Genomic DNA, 21,512 nt, shown 5'->3' with positions numbered 1-21,512 from the left:
TATTCTAAATACTGTCCTTATAAATCTCTTTGGATACTTACCTTAGATCTAGAGAATTTTTTGATTGTGGTAAAATGCACACAACACAAAATTTATCTCTTCCAATATTTTATTATTATTTAAAAATTTTTAATGTTTTTTTAAGAGAGAGAGAGAGAGAGAGAGAGACAAAGCATGAGTGGGGAGGGACAGAGAGAGAGAGAGAGAGACAAAGCATGAGTGGGGAGGGACAGAGAGAGAGAGAGAGAGAGAGACAGAGAGACAGAGAGACAGAGACACAGAATCTGAAATAGGCTCCAGGCTCTGAGCTGTCAGCACAGAGACCAATGCAGGGCTCAAACTCACAGACCATGAGATCATGACCTTAACTGACTGAGCCACCCAGGCCCCCTTATTATTATTAATTTTAATGTTTATTTATTTTTGAGAGAGAGAGAGAGAGAGCGAGCATAAGTGGGGGAGGGGCAGAGAGAAAGGGAGACACAGAATCCTAAGCAGGCTCCAGGCTCTGAGCTGTCAGCACAGAGCCTGATGCGGGGCTCAAACCCACAAATCATGAGATCATGACCTGAGCTTGAAGTTGGATACTTAACCCACTGAGACACCCAGGCTTCCCTCCAACATTTTAAAAGCAAACAACTCCATGGCATTTAGTATATTCACATTCACATTGTGCAACCATCACCACCACCTAGCTCCAGAACTTTTTCATCGCCCATAAAGAAAACCTTATATCCATTAAGCAGTCATCCCCCACCTCCCCTTCATCCAGCCCTTGCCAATCACTAATCTGCCTTTTGTCTCTATGGATTTGACTATCCTGGAGGTTTCACATTAATGAAGTCATATGATTTGTGGCCTTTTGTGTCTGACTTCTTTCACTTGGCATAATGTTTTCAAGGTTCATCCATGTTGTAGCATCCATCAGTGTTTCATTCCTTTTTATGGCTGCATCATACTTCATCGTATTGATATACCTAATATACCTAATATTAAAATGTACTTTAAAACCATAATTATAACAATTTTATAAGCAACTTGGGGAAAAGAAAAAAAAAGCTTTTAATCTCACTACTCTAAAACACATAGCCATGACATTAGTTCAAGACGTTCTCTTAGAATATTTTTCCATTGTTTTATCAGAGTATATCTCCAATAGATATAATTAATTGTGAATAATTTCAATCGTTATATGAGTATAACATTATCATCATGTTATATCCTTTTTTTCTACGTCATAACATTACCATCATACATAATGACATTAGATTCTAGGTATAAAACCAAGGTACAGAAAGCAATGAGAGGCTGCTTATTGAGTTGATGACAAACAATGACAGGAATTTACATTTCTGGAAACTTGTTCCCTCTACCCAAGATTTTTTCTTCCTTTTTCTTTTTTTTTTTTTAAATATATAATTTATGGTCAAATTGGCTAACATACAGTGCGTAAAGTGTGCTCTTGGTTTTTGGGGTAGATTCTCGTGGTTCATTGCTTACATATAACATCCAGTGGGGAAACATTTTCTAAAATTATCATTAATCATAAATTACACGTGATAGAAAAAGTGGTGAAAATAGCTTTAGTTTTCTCAATCATGGTCTTATTCATTCTCACTGACCATTGTTTCAAAAAAAGAACCTTATACAATTCAGAACTAACTGAAGGCATGGGTGGTCTCAATTGTAAGGATAAATAATGAAATATTAAAGTGGAACTTAATGATTACTTTTTTTGTTTTTAAGTTGGCTTCATGCCCAGTGTGGGGCCCAATGCAGGGCTTGAACTCACAACCATGAGATCAAGACCTGAGCTGAGATCAAGAGTTGGATGCTTGGGGCGTCTGGGTGGCGCAGTCGGTTAGGCGTCCGACTTTGGCCAGGTCACGATCTCGCGGTCCGTGAGTTCGAGCCCCGCGTCAGGCTCGGGGCTGATGGCTCAGAAGCCTGGAGCCTGTTCCGATTCTGTGTCTCCCTCTCTCTCTGCCCCTCCCCCGTTCATGCTCTGTCTCTCTCTGTCCCAAAAAAATAAATAAAAACGTTAAAAAAAAAAATTAAAAAAAAAAAAAAAAGAGTTGGATGCTTAACCCACGGAGCCACCCAGGTGCCTCAATGATCACTTCTTTTAATTACCTGCATTTAATATGTAAGTTCTTTTTCAAAGCTACATAGAACTTATTTTAAGTGATTACCTTCAAAATCATCTTTGAGAAAATCAGGATTTTTGGTGCTTATTTTACAAGTTGGACCTGAGTAGCCGGGATCACATATACACTTGGTTCCATTGATACAACTCCCATGTCCGTTACACATCTCTTCACATTGGGGACCAATATAGACATTGTCAATGGCCCATGTCACGGGCTGAGAGCCAGCAGGGTAAAATCCTTGGTACCATCTGAAACGCACAGATCTGGAAAAGAGGTACAAGTCTTTTAAAATGGAATGAACAGAACAATACGCTTTCAAAGTAAGTACATCTGATCAATGAGTAGTGGGCAGTTACCACCTCTGAACCACAATCAAGAAGTAGAAAAAACGAGTTGACATTTCAAGAACACAAACTCTATTCCTCAATCTCCAGGATTTTGCCAATTATGTTCCTATTTCCTGTAAGCCCTTCCCAATCCTATCACTGGGTCGAATTCCAACTGACCTTCCACCTTTTTCAATATTGATTTCTTTGGTGAAGCTGTCTCCACCCTATCTGTCTACACTCTGCATAACTAATTTTTTTTTTAGTAAACTGAGGTAAAATTCACATAATATAAAAGTAACCATTAGCCATTTTAAGCATATAACCTGGTGACAGCACATGCACAGCGTGAGCTAACCACCACCTCTATGGAGTTCCAAGACATTTTCATCACCCCAAAAGGAAACCCTATGCCTATTCGGTAGTCACTGTCCATACCACCCTACTCCCAGCTCCTGACACCATTAATCTCCTTTTTCTCCATATGGATTTACCTATACTAGATATCTCACATAAATGAAATCATACAATATGTGACCTCTAGTGTCTGGCTTTGTTCTTATAGCATAATGTTTCTGAAGTTCACCCAGGTTGTAGCAAGTATCAGATTTCATTCCTTTTTATGGCTGAATAATATTCCATTGTATGGGTATACCAACTTTCTTTGTCCATTCATCAGCTGATGGACATCTGTTTGTTTCTACCTTTTGGCTATTGTGAACTGTGCTTCTATGAACATTTGTGTACAAGCATTTGCTTGAATACCTGTTTTCAATTCTTTTGGGTAGAATGATAGTAGAATTGCTGGGTCATATGGGAAATAACTAGTCCTTTACTTTCTCTCTCTGCCATATTTTTGACAGAATTTCCATTATTATAGTTATCCCAGCTGGAGATATTTAAAAGTGTACCTATTTCCCCTATTAATTTTGAGCTCCTAGAGGCCAATGCCTATGCCTCTTTCTTCTTTGACTCTTTTGTGGTGCCCAGTACAGTGTTTCATATACACTATATGTTGTTTGTCATTTGTTGTGAAGAGCCTCAAGAGCCAGACTGAGGTTTTTGGATTTTATCCTATTGGTAACAGAGAACTGCATAAGATTATTTAATTTTTAATTTTTTAAATGTTTATTTATTTTTGAGAAAGAGAGACAGAGTGCGAGCAGGGGAGGGGCAGGGAGAGAGGGAGACACAGAATCTGAAGCAGTCTCCAGGCTCTGAGCTGTCAGCACAGCTGATGTGGGGCTTGAACTCACAAACTGTGAGATCATGACCTGAGCTATAGTTGGATGCTTAACCGACTGAGCCACCCAGGTGCCCCACACAAGATTATTTTAAAGAGAGGAGTGACAAAATCAAATTTGTTTGGTTAGATGCCTCTTATTTCTTAATTACTTTTTTTATTATTATTTTAAAGATTTTCTTTTTTATTTTTTTAAATGTTTATTTATATATTAAAAAATTTTTTTTTATTTTTTTTTATTTTTTGAGAGAGACGGAGTGTGAGTGGGGAAGGGGCAGAGAGACAGAGGGAGAAACAGAACCCGAAGTAGGCTCCAGGCTCTGAGCTGTCAACACAGAGCCTGATGTGGGTCTCGAACCCACAAGCTGTAAGACCATGACCTGAGCCGAAGTCAGACGCTCAACTGACTAAGCCACCCAGGCACCCCTTTATTTATTTTTGAGAGAGAGAGTGAGCAGAGGAGCAGAGAGAGAGAGAGAGAGAGAATGAACAGGGGAGGGGCAGAGAGAGAGGGACAGAGGATTCAAAGCAGGCTTTCTGCTGACCGCAGAAAGCCCAATGTGGGCCTGAACTCACGAACCTTGAGATCATGACCTGAGCTGAAGCCAGATGCTTAACCAACTGAGCCACCCAGGTGCCCCATCTTAATTTCTTTTTAAATCAAAGATAATTTTCTCTTTTATTTGTAAGTAAATTGTGCTATCACATTGTTGATGATAAGTTAGCTTCTTGGAAATAACCTACATATTTAGGTAGCAGTCAAGAAATAGTTTAGTATTTTATTATACACAAAACTCAGTTCAAAGAAGACGGGTTTGCTTTTGAGGGCATGGCTACAGACATGGCATACACACTCATTTTTGTACCCTGTGAATTCGTCCCATTTCCAGTTATCATAGAAACCAAATTCAGAATTAAATAAGGAGAAACAGAAATTAGAAGTCAATTTTAGAAGTATTTATAAGGCTTCTAAAGTTTAGTAGATAGTAAAGCAGATGGAGTCAAGTTCCCACATATAATTTTAACCCTAATTTCATTGTTTATATCAAGACTCCCACTATATGGAGCTGCTCCCAAAATGCCAGTTCATAATTACATTTTATTTTAAAATACTTGTCAGAGTTTAGTCTTGGCAAGAAGCACTTTCTACCCTTTGAACTTTCAGACTGCTGAGCTGAGGGAAATGGCTAGAGTTTTCCTTTGAACAAAAGCCTACATGGATTTTTTTGAACTTCTTATTTATTCAAATGTTCTGAATACAAATGAACCACCTTGGTTGGATATTTATTATTGTTCACCTGCCTTGACACGGAAACTGCAAGCACTATGATAAATGGGCTGAAGGGTCTGGTTCCACTGTGGTTCCCTTCTGCTGAAATCTTATTTTGAAAATTTCTCACTGCCACCCTCCCTGATGAATGTCAGCGTCTGTTCTCCCAAGCCAGTGGTATTCAAAAGGACCTGTTTTTTAAACGTAAACTTAAAATTGCAAGCACACAACAGTGCTTTCATTAAATGGGGGTTTTGGTTGACTCATTATGAAAGTGTGTAAAGCAAAAGCAATTAGGAAGTTTTAACCACAAAAAGACTCTAGACAAAAAGTACACAAAGGTGATGTGAATAAAACTCGATGAAAGCTCAATACTTCATGCTTCAAATGTGAACGGACTGTATGTGGAGGCAAAAATGGTCCTTTCTGCACCTGAAAACATTTCATATACTTTTTGGGTACCTGGTGCCTAGTAAGGTGCACAGAAAGGGGTCATTTAAATATGGGTTATAAATATATATTTTAGCATCTAGCTTGTGCTGTCACTATGTACCATGTTGAATACAAACCAAGGAATGGTCACTGAGTTGGAGAAAATTTAACTTTTGCCTTCCAGCAATTCATGCCTGTGTGGGTTTTAAGAAGGGTGCTAATTCTTTTACTGAAACATGGACTAGACAACACTATGAAGGCAAAATCTTCTCTTTGCAAGAAATGGTTGAAGGCAATTTGAAAGGTAGGTTTAAACCATTCTGAGAGTGGGCAGGCCTCTTCAACAGATATACTTTTTTTTTATGGAAATAAAAATGACACGGAGTACAAATAGCATGATGGTCTAAGTTCTGTACCTTTAAAATTGGAGGAGGTATATTTTAAACTGACACCCCAAACCAATAGGTGAAAATATATACATTTCTCTTGTTCAAATTATATTGCCTTGTAATTTCTCTTGCTCAGATTTCCAAATTGTATTTCCCTATGCATCAACACAGCCCAATGGACATTACCAATGGTAAGTTTGGTGATTTCCATGACACTGGGGCACTGTCCTGTGACTTTACTGCATACTTCTTTAAAGAGGATTATTTCCATGTGGGAACTTGCTGAAACAAGTCTCAGTTGTTAAAAAAATTTAGCTCGAGGCCTACAACTTATCTTCAGGGTTGTTTCCTAGTTAATCCAATTCTTAGCTGAGAACAGGAGGAAATTAGAGGTCCATTAATGAGAAAGCCTGGTGGGGTGCGTGATTGGCTCAGTTGGTTAAGCGTCCAACTCTTGATTTTGGCTCAGGTCATGATCTCACAGTTTGTAAGTTTGAGCCCCACATAGGGCTCCATGCTGTCAGTGAGGAGATTCTCATGGCATTTTCTCTCTTCCTTCTCTCTCTGCCCCTTCTCCACTTGTGTGCATGCGCACGCTCTCTCTCTCAAAATAATGAACTTAAAAAAAAAAAGAGAGAGAGAGAGAAAGCTTGGGGCTGTCAACAATACCATAATGGTTAAGGTTTTGGTCATAGGTGTCTGTCTGATTGGCCAGTAGGCCTTTTCTCTGCCTATGCTAACTACATGGAGTTTTGACAGCTAGGCTTCTGTTCCATAGCTTAGCTTTCTGGCTGTAGATGAGTGACTCAGATTTTCTTTCCCAGAAATATGGAATTAAGAGTTCCAGCACATGAGAACTGTGATTTGCTGAGTGAGAGTAAAGTCAGCATGATAAAAATGGGGGTCACACACTCCTTTTGCTGAGGTCCTCACACTTTCTAGGTGGGGTCCATGCAACTTCCCCAGTATGCTTCCAGTAAGCTCTTCTACTTTTTGGTAAGCCTCTTTATATTTCCTGCAACATAGAATCTTAAATAATACAACTGATTTTGGCTGAAAAGTTTTTCCTGAGCTATTTCTCCCTGCCCTATTCTTCTACACACAATCCTCCCACCGTCCACAATGGCAGCTTTCTGGTTGTGCTGGTCGAACTGTTAGCTCTATCTTCTTGAGGACATTTTGCTTAGTAATGCCTTTTTTTTTTTAAACAGTTGGGATTTTCCATTGGGATAATATCCTGGTGTAATAGCAAGAATTACCAAATGATGTACTTGAAAGCACAAAATATTCAAGTCCTTAGCAGTCAAATTATAAAAATTATGCTGATGATATGATGAGAAGCAAATGGATTTATGTTCAAAGAGAATGCAGACATGTGAAAATTCACTTTCACCCTTTTGGAAAAGTACTAGGTATTAGTAGTTTTGCTTGAAGACCCAAGCTTCTAATTACGCTGAGTTTCACATTGGGAATGTAAATCTATTTCCATCTTGAAAGTATATTAGTACTTTCTTCTTTTCTTGACATCCCCTGAAAGAATGAGTTCTTTCTTCTGAGAGAAAAGACAAATTCTGAGGCAGCCTGCTTTGTTGACTTCCTCTCTTTGTTCACTTGTATTATTAGTTTTATATTTTGAACCATACTTTTCATTTCATTTCTATTAGAATTGAAGTCCTTTATCTCCAAATAGCTTTCAACAGAAGAGTCAAATATATGTAACAAGAATGCTGAGAGAGGTTGAAAAAGCAGAAATGCCTGGGGCGGGGGGTGGGGGAGAGAGTGGAGCAATTTTTTTTTTAATGAGACATCTAGATTTTCTGTGGGGTTCCATCCTCCAGCTGTGCCCTCTCCCTACACAAGGGACACAGGTAGATGTCTGAGTGTCATAAAATTCTTTTTTTTTAAACGTTTATTAATTTTTGAGAGAGAGAGACAGAGAGAGACAGAGCACAAGCTGGGCATGGGCACAGAGAGAGGGAGACACAGAATCCAAAGCAGGCTCAGCTGTTGGCACAGAGCCTGATGCGGGGCTTGAACTCGTGAACTGTGAAATGATGACCTGAGTTGAAGTCAGACACTTAACCGACTGAGCCACCCTGGCGCCCTGAAAGTCATAAATTCTAACTGCATTTATATTGGGAGGTGGGGCAGGAGGGGGGAGAATTACATTAGAGAGAATCGTATTTCTGTTGCTTCTTAAGTGATCTAATAAAGACCCATGGGGATACAAACCACTACAGGGTGGAGTCCATGGAGCGCTCTTTTAAATCTATCCTCAAACTATAAGTGAGTAGTGTCAGCTCAGTGTCCTATGTTTTGAACATCCAGTGATCTGCTGAAGCGGAGAATGAGGAAGAAACGTAAGCTGGAAGATGCCCCTGATGAAGTGGGAAGTCAAGGATGACATCAGCGAGAAAACCGTCCAATGAGAAAAGTGCGGTGTCCTCACCCACAAAGGTGCAGCTTCCCGAAGTGCACGACCTCCCTCCTCCAGCCCTGGGTGGTCCCCGCGTAGTAGGTGCTGCTCGGGTGGTGCTCGGTGGAGCACAGGGAGCTGACATGGCTGCTGCTGTGGTAGCACAGGGGGAGTAGCAGGTGCCAGGTGGCCCCAAAGTCCCTTGAAAATTCCAGTCTGACCGGATCAGCAGATGAGCTGTCAGTGGAGCAGCCAACATTGATCTGGGGGAAGAAGAAAAAAAATCATACAAATTACTTCGGAGCAACAAGCCTTGAAATGATTCACCACTTCATTATTTTCTCGAGAGTCCATTTTCCTGTGAACTGTCTTGCTGAAATATTTAACACTCTAAAATTCTGTTTTGCCTAACTGAGTAATATCATATATTACCTTCAAATAATAATTTTTTCATAAAGAACCTCAAAGGACCTCATAAAAATTTTATTTTCCCTCATTTTATAAAAAGCTAGGAAGTGGGGAAGGCAGAGTCTGGCAAAGAGTCCAAATTTTACCTCTGGCCTACTTTCATAGCCAAACCAAGCAAGTCGTAATGAAAAGACCATTTCCTTATTTCTAACCACTAGCTGTTTATTTTTTTTTCAGTCTGCTAAATAGGAAGAGCTTCTTTTTTAAAAAAAAAAATTTAATGTTTATTTATTTTTGACAGAGAGAGACAGAGCATGAGCAGGGGACGGGCAGAGAGAGAGGGAGACACAGAATCTGAAGCAGGATCCAGGCTCTGTGCTGACAGCACAGAGCCTGATGCAGGGCTTCAGCTCACAAACTGCGAGATCATGTCCTGAGCCGAAGTCGGATGCTCAACCAACTGAACCATCCAGGAGACCTGGAAGAGCTTCTGTTTTCCTTCTTGTGACACCTTACAAATAACCCCCCAAGTTTTGCATGTGAAGAAACTTTAATATGTATTCAATATTAAAACAAAACAAAATATAATTACTGTCACCATTTCCCTGGCACAGGGAGAGTGTTTCTCAGAAAGATCCTCTTAATCATTAGGTAAATAACCACTTTATTCCTTTTTCCACGCTTTCAAGTAAATAAACTAAAACTTAATTAAATAAATGCATATAATTCTTTCTATGAAATTTTCCCTTCTTGCAATTGAGATTAATATTTTCTTGCTGTTGTAGCAACTGGATATATTTATAATTTTTGTTGTTGAACTTACTCCTTGTGCCTTTTGATGAGTAAACTATCAACATTTGATAAATTTCAACTACAGGCATTTGTTTCTACCTAGATCCTTTTGATAACAGAACAGGGCCACAGGCACTACTTTTTTTTTTTTTTTTTTAAATTTTTTTTTTTTTTTCAACGTTTATTTATTTTTGGGACAGAGAGAGACAGAGCACGAACGGGCGAGGGGCAGAGAGAGAGGGAGACACAGAATCGGAAACAGGCTCCAGGCTCCGAGCCATCAGCCCAGAGCCCGACGCGGGGCTCGAACTCACAGACCGCGAGATCGTGACCTGGCTGAAGTCGGACGCTTAACCGACTGCGCCACCCAGGCGCCGGCACTACTTTTTATTAACATGTAAGCATCAATTTACAAAATATAATAGTTATTTAAGTAACTTAAAATAGAATTAGAAAATAAAACAAAGTTTAAAATAGATACAGAATAATTTCTCCACGAAGGCATCATTTGGTCTCTGAACTTTTGAGAGGCAAAAGAGAAGTCTAATTTAGAGGCTACAGATAGTTAATCTAAAACAAATATTCAATGGGAATGCAAGCTGGTGCAGCCACTCTGGAAAAAGTATGGAAGTTCCTCAAAAAACTAAACATAGAACTACCCTACGACCCAGCGATAGCACTACTAGGCATTTATCCATGGGATACAGGTGTGCTGTTTCGAAGGGACACATGCACCCCCATGTTTATAGTAGCACTATCAACAATAGCCAAAGTATGGAAAGAGCCCCAATGTCCATCGATGGATGAATGGATAAAGAAGATGTGGTATATATACACAATGGAGTATTACTCGGTAATCAAAAAGAATGAATCTGGCCATTTGCAACTATGTGGATGGAACTGGAGGGTATTATGCTAAGTGAAATGAATCAGTCAGAGAGAGACAAAAATCATATGACTTCACTCATATGAGGGCTTTAAGAGGCAAAACAGATGAACATAAGGGAAGGGAAACAAAAATAATATAAAAACAGGGAGGGGGACAAAACAGAAGAGACTCATACATATGGAGAGCAAACTGAGGGTTACTGGAGGGGCTGTGGGAGGGGGGATGGGCTAAATGGGTAAGAGGCACTAAGGAATCTACTCCTGAAATCATTGGTGCACTATATGCTAACTAATTTGGATGTAAATTAAAAAAAATAAAAAATAAAATTAAAAAAAATAAAAAAATTTAAAGACCCATCTGAAAAAAAAAATAAAACAAATATTCACAATTTTGTTGATGCAATTAGGCACTATTTTATGCCTTCCCAAAGGTTGATATAGACCTCAGCTACGAAACAAGTACCTCTGAAAGTTAATGATATTGAATGCTGGCACAGCACACCCTTGCTTCTGCTGATTTTATCTAAGTCTTCAAAACACATAAAAGTTTTCTTTTATACATTATTAATTTGCTCTCCTCAAAATTATAAGAGGTCCATGAATATTAATGAAATACACGAAAATTATAAAAATAGTGTGGTGTTAAAATTCACGGCACCATGATACACATCATAGAAATGTGCTGGCAGGGTATAATGGTCACTATGTTGACTGGGTCTTAAACGCATAAAAACCGTGAAAACAACAACACAAGATTAGCATGGCTCTTTTCATTTTTAAAATGTTTAAAATAATTTATTTCAACAACTTCCCATTGTAGTAGGTGGGAGACTATGTAATACATAAAGGACAAAAATTCAGAAGTAAGCCTTAGTAGGATAATTGGTTCTGCTAATAAAAATGAATTGTGATGTAAAACCTTTTTTGGTCCTTGCAAAAAATGGGAACTTATAATGCATGAAATTATCTGAGATTTTCCTTTGCTTTCCTGGCTTTTGTTCAAGATATAACTGAAAGCATTTCTGACAGAACAGAGTCAAGTACCTCAAATTGGATGATGGTGTTCTCATTCACATCCAGGTCACGAGTGGTAATGGAATGTTCACCAACTTCATTTGAAACAAATACCATAGCTGAATCTTCCTCACTGTTATGTAAGAAAACCAGAAATCCATTAGGGCAAAAGTTCATCATGATTTGTGTACAGCAGTGGTTTTATTTTTAGCATCTCAATTAAAGACTTACGGGGCTCCTTTCGAAGAATATGGGCAATAAAGACCAATGTTACCACCGGGATAGAAAAACCAATTGTCTTCTCTGGGTCCAAAGTCAAATGTATCCAGAAGCATCAGAGGGTTGTTTAGATTATTCCCATCAATAATGAAGTCGTCAACAATCCAGATTTCTTCTTTTTTACCTAAGGCATTTTGGGGTTAAAAAAAGGTTTTCCAATGGTACAAATCAGAGACATATTTTTGCTCAAGGAAAGAAAGTAAAGGATAGAAGGCAATCAGTGACAACAGGTTGGATATAGGCCTTCCAGAAAAAGAAACAGAAACTATATAACAGTGTACCTACAGTGGTTCAAGTAGGAGAAAAAATTAAGTTTTCAGTCATATTAAATTGACATAGCATGGAACAGCCTCACTGATTTCAGGAAGCTGAGACAGTTTGTGAAAGTGCGCTGCCTTCCAGTTACAGTGGTGCTAACGACCCCCCCGCCCAACCCCCAACAATGGGATTTGAGTTATGTTTTCACGGTTTAGTGGAATCTGTAAGATATCTAAATCTGTGAAGATGGGTGATCAAGCCTGTGGATTGTAAACTGAGGTACACTAGTCTATCCAAGGAGAAACTCATGACCTTTTATTTTATTTATTTATTTATTTTATTTTTTAAATGTTTACTTATTTTTGAGATAGAGAGTGCCAACAGGGGAGGGGCAGAGAGAGAGGGAGAGAGAGAGAATCCCAAGTAGGCTCTGCTCTGACAGCAGTGAGCCCGATGTGGGGCTCGAACTCATGAACTGTGAGATCATGACCTGAGCCAAAGTCAGTCGCTCAACTGACTGAGCCACTCAAGTGCCCCAACTAATGAGCTTTTAGAGTCAACCTATGACTTAGCATCATGCTTTGGTCAGGTCAAAGGACTGTGGTCACTAAAACATTGACCTAATGCATAATTTTATTTAATTGTTAAAAACTACACAGAAGAGGGGCGCCTATGTGGCTCAGCTGGTTGACTGTCTGCCTCTTGATTGTGGCTCAGGTCATGATCCCAGAGTTGTGGGATCGAGCCCCATGTTGGGCTCTGTGCTGAGCGTAGAGCCTGCTTGAGATTCCCTCTCTCCTTCCAACCCTTTCCCGCGCGCTCTCTCTCCAATAAAAATTAAAAAAAAAAAAACTACAGAGAAGAAAATACCCTGTGTTATATACATTTTTTTTCTTAACACTTTTCAAAAGTTTTATGTTTATTTGAAGCGACATGGAAATGTACAGAAAACCAGTAAAATCACTACTTAGGCTGTCATAGAATTTGATTCAGCAGCATAGGCTGGGTGTTTAAAGATATTACTGAGTAGATAAGAAGGGCAAACCCAGGCTGCTTTTGCAAAGCACTGTTTGGACTGAAGGAAACAAGGAGATAAGACCATGCCAAACAGAAACATCAGGATTCCCCAAGGTTGCTTCCTCACTGATTTTTACTTTTACTACAGTTCTTAAAAATAAAATAAAATAAAATAAAATAAAATAAAATAAAATAAAATAAAATAAAATAAAATAAAATAAAAGCATCTAGAGGGGCACCTCGGTGGCTCAGTCAATTAAGCGTCTGACTTCGGCTCAGGTCATGATCTCACAGTTCATGAGTTTGAGCCCGGCATCGGGCTCTGTGCCGACAGCTCAGAGCCTGGAGCCTGCTTCAGATTCTGTGTCCCCCTCTCTCTCTGCCCTTCCTTGGCTCATGCTCTGCCTCCTTCTGTCTCTCAAAAATAAATAAAAAGTTTAAAAAATCCATAAAAACAAAGAATCTAGAAATAGGAGCCTGTAGTTTTAAATGAAGTCACATGTCTCTCTAAATCTATCACTGTTCTAATTCAAGTAGTCTTCTCTTTTCTTGTTTTGGAAGCATTTGGTGAAAACAGTGAAGAAAAATCAGGTAATGAGAGACTTAAATACAGAGAACAAACTGAAGGTTGCTGGAGGGGCAGGTTGGGGGGAGTGGCTTAAATGGGTGACAAGCATTAAGGAAGGCACTTTTCAGGATGAGCAGTGGGTGTCACACTTAAGAGATGAATCACTGGGTTCTATTCCTGAAGCCAAGACTACACTGTATGTTAACTAACTTGAAAATAAGTTTAAAAAATAAAAATAATAATCAGCTAAGCATTCTAATCATACCATGAAGACAATGATCCTTTGGACTGTGAAACTCCCACATTTTTTTCTTTTTCTTTTCTTTTTCTTCCTCCCTTCCTTCCTTCCTTCCTTCCTTCCTTCCTTCCTTTCTTTCCACTTTTATTTGGTGATTTTAAAAGATTATTTTTACTGTTCATAATAAGTTACATTTTTCTTTGGTTTTTGAGTTATAAAGTAAATATTCAGGTTAAATTTTAGAGACAGCAGTAGAGTTTTCTTATCCATTTCTGTGTTACCTCTGCAAAGAATCTGCTTAATGTGATATCTCCATGCTTACTCAGGCCATTAAATGCATGATTTGGTAGAGTCTGGTCCTTTATAATCAGCAGTTAATAGAAATATTGGAAGCAATAAAACATTACAAATTTGTAAAATCATTTTCTGTAACCATTTGAAAATGCTATTAAATTATACATTCACTTTAACTTATCACTGAAGCGAGTGTATGTGATAAGAATATTTTATCTAAGCCACTATCTGCTTGGTGTAAGTCCCTCTGTTTTTGTCATGGTATTTTGCTACAATGTTGTTCTATCTCACTACTGAAATGCCACATTCAGAAGAACTATGTATTCCTAAATGAATTTAGCAAGAATGTAGTTATAGTTGATGAGTGGCTAATGATAATGCTGAATTATTTTTTAAAAACCTTAGCTCTGTAAGAGGCTTTTGCTATATTTACATTAGCAAGAGAACTTATGAGTCAAGTACAAAGAGGTGATAAAGATATATAAAGTTAAATATTCATTGAGACGCCTCAAAAGGGAAGCATGCAAAACGTGTGTTACGGACAACTAAACCACTCAGTTGACAAACACTCCCTCCACATCTTAGAAACACACGTTAAAAGGTCACAGTCAGTTTTGATCATAGGAGAACATGGGCATTCTTACCATTATTATAAGGCTGCCAGAGTCTGAATCTTGTAGCGTTGGTTTGGGCAGTATATGGCAAGGGGACATTAATGAAAAGTATGTTTGTTGTTTGAGGGAAGTAAAATTCATCCATTAGGAGCCAAGTGATTCCCCCATTGATGGAGAATTGTAATAGAATAGAGTGAGACCTCTCTGGGGTACCTAAAAAGAAGATAACCACAGGCATAAAACATATTGTGATAAAAATGGGGAAGTGGTATGTTCTAAGAGACTATTCTTCGGGCATTGATGCATAAGCTGACCTGTATTTGCATAGAGGCTTTATAGTCCAAATGCTTGGGAGGCAGCTTAAAGCTATGACAGGTGGGGCTTTCTGTATGAATGTATCTCAAAATGCACACCAGATCTTAGATTTTCACATGACAGTATCTCTCTCTTTCTCAGATATGAACACATTTCTTTCTATATTTCAGTTAGGAAATATTACATCAGAAAATTTTGATTCTACAGGCATCGCAATTTTACAAAAGGTCAAATGTTTAAATCTTAGGATACAAGCAAAAATCAATTTGAAAGTTTATTACATCCAAATGGCATTATTTGTCGAGAAAATGGTTTAGTTAATATGAAAGGTCATAGTGGCAAAGAGCTGTCTCTTTTGGGTTCACATCTGTCAAAGAAAATCCAAAATTTCCATAAGTTAAAATTTTAAAACATAAAATCCTTACACCTAGGAAGTGGTGGTGGAAAAAAGACTCAGGGACATGATGATAAATTTACCATAGAACTAGCATGATTACTTACTACACCTATATGAAATTATTGCAAAATCAGTAGTTACCTTACCCTTATATTAAGACGAACTTAGATTATAGAAGCACATTTGTGAATGTTTATTTACTCAAGTTTATGTTAGTTCTTCGATGTAAGAGAATCTATGGGCCTCAAATCCATTTTTTCTTTGTGGGGGAGTAATTGTGCAAGGTAAGAGGGAGTTCTTCTGAAGGGAAATAATGAATTCTACCCATAGAAAAAGCTTACCTTTTGCTATAAATCTAAGTGAAAACTGGACATACATAGTATTGGTACAGTCGAGATCTCTTGAAATAAACATCCTCAGTCCTTCCTGAAAACAACAACATATACGTTAAGCAACTTTATTTCATCTGCAAAATTATTTTCCTTTGACTTTTAAACACTTAACTTGTATTAACTAAGTAATAGATACATATAAGTAATGATCAAGAAGCAATGTTTGGTCCAGTTCAAAAGGAAAAATTGATGATTTTCCCTTTCTTGAGGCTCTCATGTCCTATGATTGCATAACACAATTTCATTGTCTCAACTCTAAACCACGCTTTGCTGTGACTTTTATGAAAAGCAGTGCAAAAATGATAGCATTACATATCTACAGGCCTTTTTAAAAAAGTTGCCTCCTTTGACCACAGCATGCCATGAGAGAAGTAATGAGGAATCAGACGGAAATTCTCTGCCAAGTGAGCCTGCTGGAAGTTGGGAATTAATAGGTAACTTTTACAGTGTTCCAAGGAGTCTCAGGAACTTACTACTCCTTTGTGCATGCTGACAGCCCTGGGAGGCTCTCATTCAGGCTGACACAACACCCTCCAGTTGGTCAAGTTAAATAAGGCATAACTAAGCAAGTCCCCATGCTTCGGCTGTAACTGTTCATGCAGAGAAGCCAAAGAAGAAAGAAAGCGATCACATTAGCTTTGGTAATTTTTTCTGCTAATTAACTATTTCTGGTTGCCTGGGATTGACAGCTCCGTAGCTTGTTTTCTCCGTGTGTTTAAAGCACTGCAGTGACAGCCAGGAAAACAGAATTTCTCTATGCATATGTCCTAAGGTACAAATAGGCATTACTATTTAGTTTCTTACTTGGCTATGACTTCTGAATGAAATGACTCTTTGGCGACATAGGGCTATGTGATACTGAATGGACACTGGATTTCTTAATTATCAACTAACAAACACCCAATGTAATTTTAGCTAGAGAAAGTAAACTCTTCCTCTTTTTCTTAATATTTACTAGAAAGCACAATGCTCAACAACTGAAAAATTTTAAATAGAACTAATTTTGTCATGGCAACCATATTACTGAATGTCTATAACATGCTGGGTTCTAAAATAGACACTTCTTTAAAACACATAAACTTGTAAGGGCAAGAAATTATTATCTTTCTGATGCACAGAAGGAAACTGGTACTCAGAGAAAGTAACTTGCTCAAGATTGTACAGTTTAAAAGCAGTAGTGGTAGAATTCAAACCCAGATATGTCAGACTGTGAAACTTATCTTCCACCCTTTATGGGACACTAGTGTTTGGTTTATTAAATCATCTTTGGCTGTGGGGAGAAGAAAGCCAGATAATGCTAAATTTAGAATTTGAGAATGATTTAATACTGTAATGAAAAAGTAACCGCATGCATATGTATCCCCGAACTTTATAACGCATAGATTCAAGCTTCTAGGATTGAAGGTTGCATTTGAAAATCCTTCTATTCCCAATCTTCGTTTTTCTTTTATCCTAATAACTCACTGCCCTGATCAGTCTGTGGCATCTAATCAATGCCTATTCTTCATGTCTCACTGTCTCTCCTCTCTCCCTCATACTCTGATAAGCACAAAGCCTTGAAGGGTCTTACAGCTTGGTGCCATGTAGAGGTGGAGGTTATGAGGAATGGTGACTTCTTCAACTTGCCATGAAAAAGCTCTGAGGTGGGTAGTTAATAGATCCAGCTAATAAAGATCCCTTACTAACAGTAAGTTAGAAGAATATGATGACTCTGCCCCCTTGATTATGGAATTTAAGGATAAAGTGGTTCCCGTGGGCAAATACAGATTAGCCATAAAACGACCATTTCACGTTGCATCTTGTAGGAAAGACTGTGTAGAAAGTGGGCATGACCTACATGAAAGTATGTTTCACGTTTGCAGTATCGGCTTATAGTTCGGCCCTTGATATTAATTACATGATGGAACTTGTAGGCCCTGCTCCTGTGTATATTCTAGCTCCCATAGATAGGTTTCTTTTCTCATCCTTTTTCTGGATTCATTCATCCATTTGGGCTAAATGTGGGAGTCCTTTGGTATCCAACAAGCTATTTGAATAGCTGATAGTGCTACTGAATCTATAAACATTAAAGAGGTACTATCATTTCCTTTTTTACGAAAGAATGCCTTTCTAGGTCAAACTGCAGGCTACTGAATGGCACATGCTGAGCCCTCTCTCCGTCTTGCAGGGCTGATAGATAATATGTCTAACACGTATAATGCTTGGCTGCTCTTGCATTTGGATGGCTAAAGGGAAAATAGAAAACACCGTGTGTCTTCCTCCTTTATAGGATCTAGGGACCAGGTTAATTCCATTACTTAAAAATTTATCAGGTAAAGATATTTAAATCATGAAAAGTCTCAGGGCTTCCACTTTTTTGGTCTTGTCCCTGTTGCAAACAGATGGGAAGTGAGCCAGTGGTCATGAGAGCTAATGCCTCAGACAAGACTGAAAACACACAAACATGCACGCGCGCGCGCACACACACACACACACACACACACACACAGAAAAACCAGTAGTTTCCATCCTGAAGGGTCCCACCTCCATTTCTTTGGCCTCTCATAGCTCTTAGGGACTTATAAATCTCTCAAACCCCTAAGGGTTTTTTCTCTCTCATCCAAGCTTGAAAAGAGTTCAGGATTCAAACAAGGGTGATAAGCAGTATCTATCAGCTATAATTGAAAAAGTTCCAGAGTGTCCAATTTTCTAAGTATTAGGTGTTCATCATTAGGGTTGTACAGAAACCCATGCAGATTATTGTTAAAGATTTCATTTGCACATCTAGATCAGCTGATTTCCCCATGCTGGGAGATGCAATAAAGCATATATTCACACAGGAAGATGTGCCAACCGGTACAGTGCTTCACATAATTGCTTAACGTCTCTCTCACCAGACATCTAGGTTGAAATACAAAAACATACTAACAATGTCCGAGAATGCTAGGTCACTTGACTCACAAGTTTGGCTTTCTTGAAGTCATGAAAGGGCTCCATTAACAGGAGGAAAAGGGGGGAAAAAGAAAGGAAATGGAAAAGACCTTTTATAAAATCAGTTTCTACAATTCTGCAAGTTATATATTCAACACCACATAAACCGCTACATTCTAGAAGTCAAGATTCTAGAAACTGCATATGCATAATTTGTGTGTGTGTGTGTGTGTGTGTGTGTGTGTGTGTGTGTGTATAATTCCAGCAGAAAGTAATGGAGGTCTGATTATCAAAGTAGAGGAAAGATTTTATGCCTAATTAATCCTAAAGAATGACTGTGCTGAACAGAGGAGGAAACATGGTCCGGGCTAGCAGACAACAGCTAGGTATAAAATTATGCATCATCTGAGAAGATTCAGGAATGCATTTGTGTGGAGCAGTGTGTGAGGAAGGAATTCTGGTAGCAGTGTAGAGGAGCAGAATCTTATCTAACCCCTTTAAAGATGAGTGATGTTCCAGATTTGATGGTTTCGCCATTCAGATTCCCCCTCTCCGCACCATACACTTCAGGCCAAAGGTCGGGATGTAGGTTTCCGTTGAAATCATCCTTAAGAATCGAGGGCAGGGGGACCATGGGCACACAGGAGGCTCCCCCAAAGCCCCGGTCACACCTAAGAAAAAAAAGGAGTGGTGGAAAGGCATTCTTTGTCATGAGTTCAAAAGCCATTTTTATTTTTGCAGGGTAAAGAAAGAAACTGCCAGTTTTATTGACTTACACACAGCGTCCAGCATCGCAAATCCCTCTTCCTGAGCACATCCAGGGGCACCCTGAAGCCAGCACAACATTGTCAATAGCCCAGGAGTCTGCCCCCATGGTGTAGTTGGACTGAATCCACCTGAACCGGGTCCTGGGAGATCTAACCAAAGAAAACACACTTGGTTCGACAAGCAACCCTGACAGTAGGAGAACATTTATTTTAACTCTCCTTTCACTTTGAAGAGCCCTCCTCCCCATTCCAATTTCCTTTACTTCAAAATACTCCCTTCTCATACCAAGTACTGGGTGCCCTTGCCTGCTGAACCCACCAGCAAGAGAGTAGAAGAAAACGTGTTTTTTAAATATTTCACCCTTTCTTCCACGCAAGTGTCTCTGAATGCACCTGGGACGGGAAAGTTATTTCAAACTATCGATTTATTCTGTGTTCGAACAGCGTGTCCGATTTTGATTTTTGCTTTCAGGCATTTACTGTCGTTCAGGATGGGAAACGAGATGAAAGATGATACACATGAGAAAAGTTGGAATCTCATAAAGTTCTTGCCTTGAGGTCCCTGTTCTACGGTCCCTAAACGGTTTCTGAGACACTAAAATGGAAGCCCCGTGGATGTTCTGCCTCCATTTTGGTGCCTGGGGTTCTAGCTCCCTAAAGTTGAGGGTGAGAATGATGTGAGGTGTTCCCGTATTTTCTTTTATATTTGCAATATGCAACTTGGAATAGACTGTCAGAAGATCACCTTATCTAGAAAGATATGCAGCTTTAACAAACAGCAGTCACAGACCCTCATTTAGGAACAGATCGCACAGAATTTTGTTAGTTATTTGGAATGGGGAGCACAGTCTACTTGAAGAACAATTTCAATAGTAACATTTTAAGGGCTATTGTTTCCCCTACACAAGTATTCCCTCAATGCAACATGGCTGCCAGCATGGTGGCTTGAACAATGTCAAGGCCAACTGGCTTAGGCCCATATATGCGGCCCCTTCATCATCTGACCTCTTCCCTTGTCTTATCTTTCCCCGTTTCTTGCCTCATAATTATACTCCAGCAATACCGAATCCTTGAATTTCCCCATCAGCTCAAGCTTTTTCTGGTCTTTGGGATTTTGTTTTGGCTTACAAAGCATAAATGCCTTTCCACGAACCCTTTTCACCTGGACAAGCTCTACTCGCTTATTCAGTTCACACACTGGCTCCTCCAGGAATCTCTCTCAACTCCCCCAAAACTCACTTAGGTAGTACCCCACTGTGTTTCAATAAAATCCCTATTATCATGGTCACCATTTTATATCATAAACAACTGTTTAGATGTATGTTATCCTAAATAATATGTTTGGATCCTGGCGTCGGCTTATTCATTCTGTATCAGTGTTCTAAAACATAACAGATATTCAATAAATGTTTGTGGAATAAAAATAAAGTGAATAAATGAGTTACAGGTAAGCACTTCTCTGAGGATCCAGAGGAAACCATTTTAGGTTAAACAATGAAATCCTTTGGTTTCCTGCATTTTTTTCCTCCACTTGGTTGTGCATCTCTGAATCAGAATTGAATCAGCTAAATGGAAACCACTATAAGTATTTGATATAGACAGAATTTAACACAGGGAACTGGAGGCATAGTTAGTGCCAGAGCTGAGAAGCCAACAGGGGTGGGTGAGGAAACCAGAGTTGAGCAAAGTCAGGAGGCCACTACCAGTCCAAGCTGGAGGGGCAGAGGAAGCAGACATGGTTGCTGGTGCCCAGAGGCCAGGGTTACATGGAGGGCTATCTCCAGGGAGCTGGAGCCACTGAAGTTGGCCAAGATGCACTTGACACAGAAAGGGAAGGGGGAGGAATGTCCTGGTTTATCTCTCTTTCTGCTCTGATTATCCTGCCAGTGTCTGCCATTACATCTATCAGGAAGCCAGCCGATGCAGGAAGCTGGCAAATGCAGCCTGCAGAGGCCAACTTGCCTGTCATTCAGAATGTAGTAGTGGCGGGGAGAGGCAGGAATCCAAGGGAAGCAGTCCCAGGATGGCACAATCTCTAACCAGCCCCACTACAGTGCACATTGGTTCCTAGAAAGATCCCCAAATCTCCCAAATGCCTAAACTCCCAAAGTGGAAGCCTGCTGTAAGCCCTCATA

The 21,512-nt window shown here is 39.2% G+C and overlaps 1 protein-coding gene across 2 annotated transcripts in view; it reads right to left on the bottom strand.

The window, feature by feature from the left end:
• Positions 1-21,512, bottom strand: part of RELN (reelin) — a 528,348-nt gene that overhangs the window by 72,227 nt on the left and 434,609 nt on the right. For both annotated transcript variants that reach the window (XM_047096965.1, XM_047096964.1), the window contains exons 35-42: positions 19,387-19,527; positions 19,104-19,281; positions 15,650-15,734; positions 14,627-14,809; positions 11,560-11,731; positions 11,359-11,461; positions 8,260-8,489; positions 2,193-2,413 (exon numbers count right to left, since the gene is read on the bottom strand). In XM_047096965.1, the coding sequence (XP_046952921.1) occupies positions 2,193-2,413; positions 8,260-8,489; positions 11,359-11,461; positions 11,560-11,731; positions 14,627-14,809; positions 15,650-15,734; positions 19,104-19,281; positions 19,387-19,527 (1,313 nt within the window). The remainder of the gene's footprint in view (positions 1-2,192; positions 2,414-8,259; positions 8,490-11,358; positions 11,462-11,559; positions 11,732-14,626; positions 14,810-15,649; positions 15,735-19,103; positions 19,282-19,386; positions 19,528-21,512) is intronic.

This window comes from Lynx rufus, unplaced genomic scaffold (genome assembly GCF_022079265.1).
Source record: "Lynx rufus isolate CCGP_SWC_20201006 ecotype Redwood Valley unplaced genomic scaffold, mLynRuf1.p SCAF_4, whole genome shotgun sequence".
Lineage (NCBI taxonomy): Eukaryota > Metazoa > Chordata > Mammalia > Carnivora > Felidae > Lynx > Lynx rufus.
Note: the sequence above shows the minus strand (reverse complement) of the source record. Positions and strands in the feature narration are given on the sequence as shown.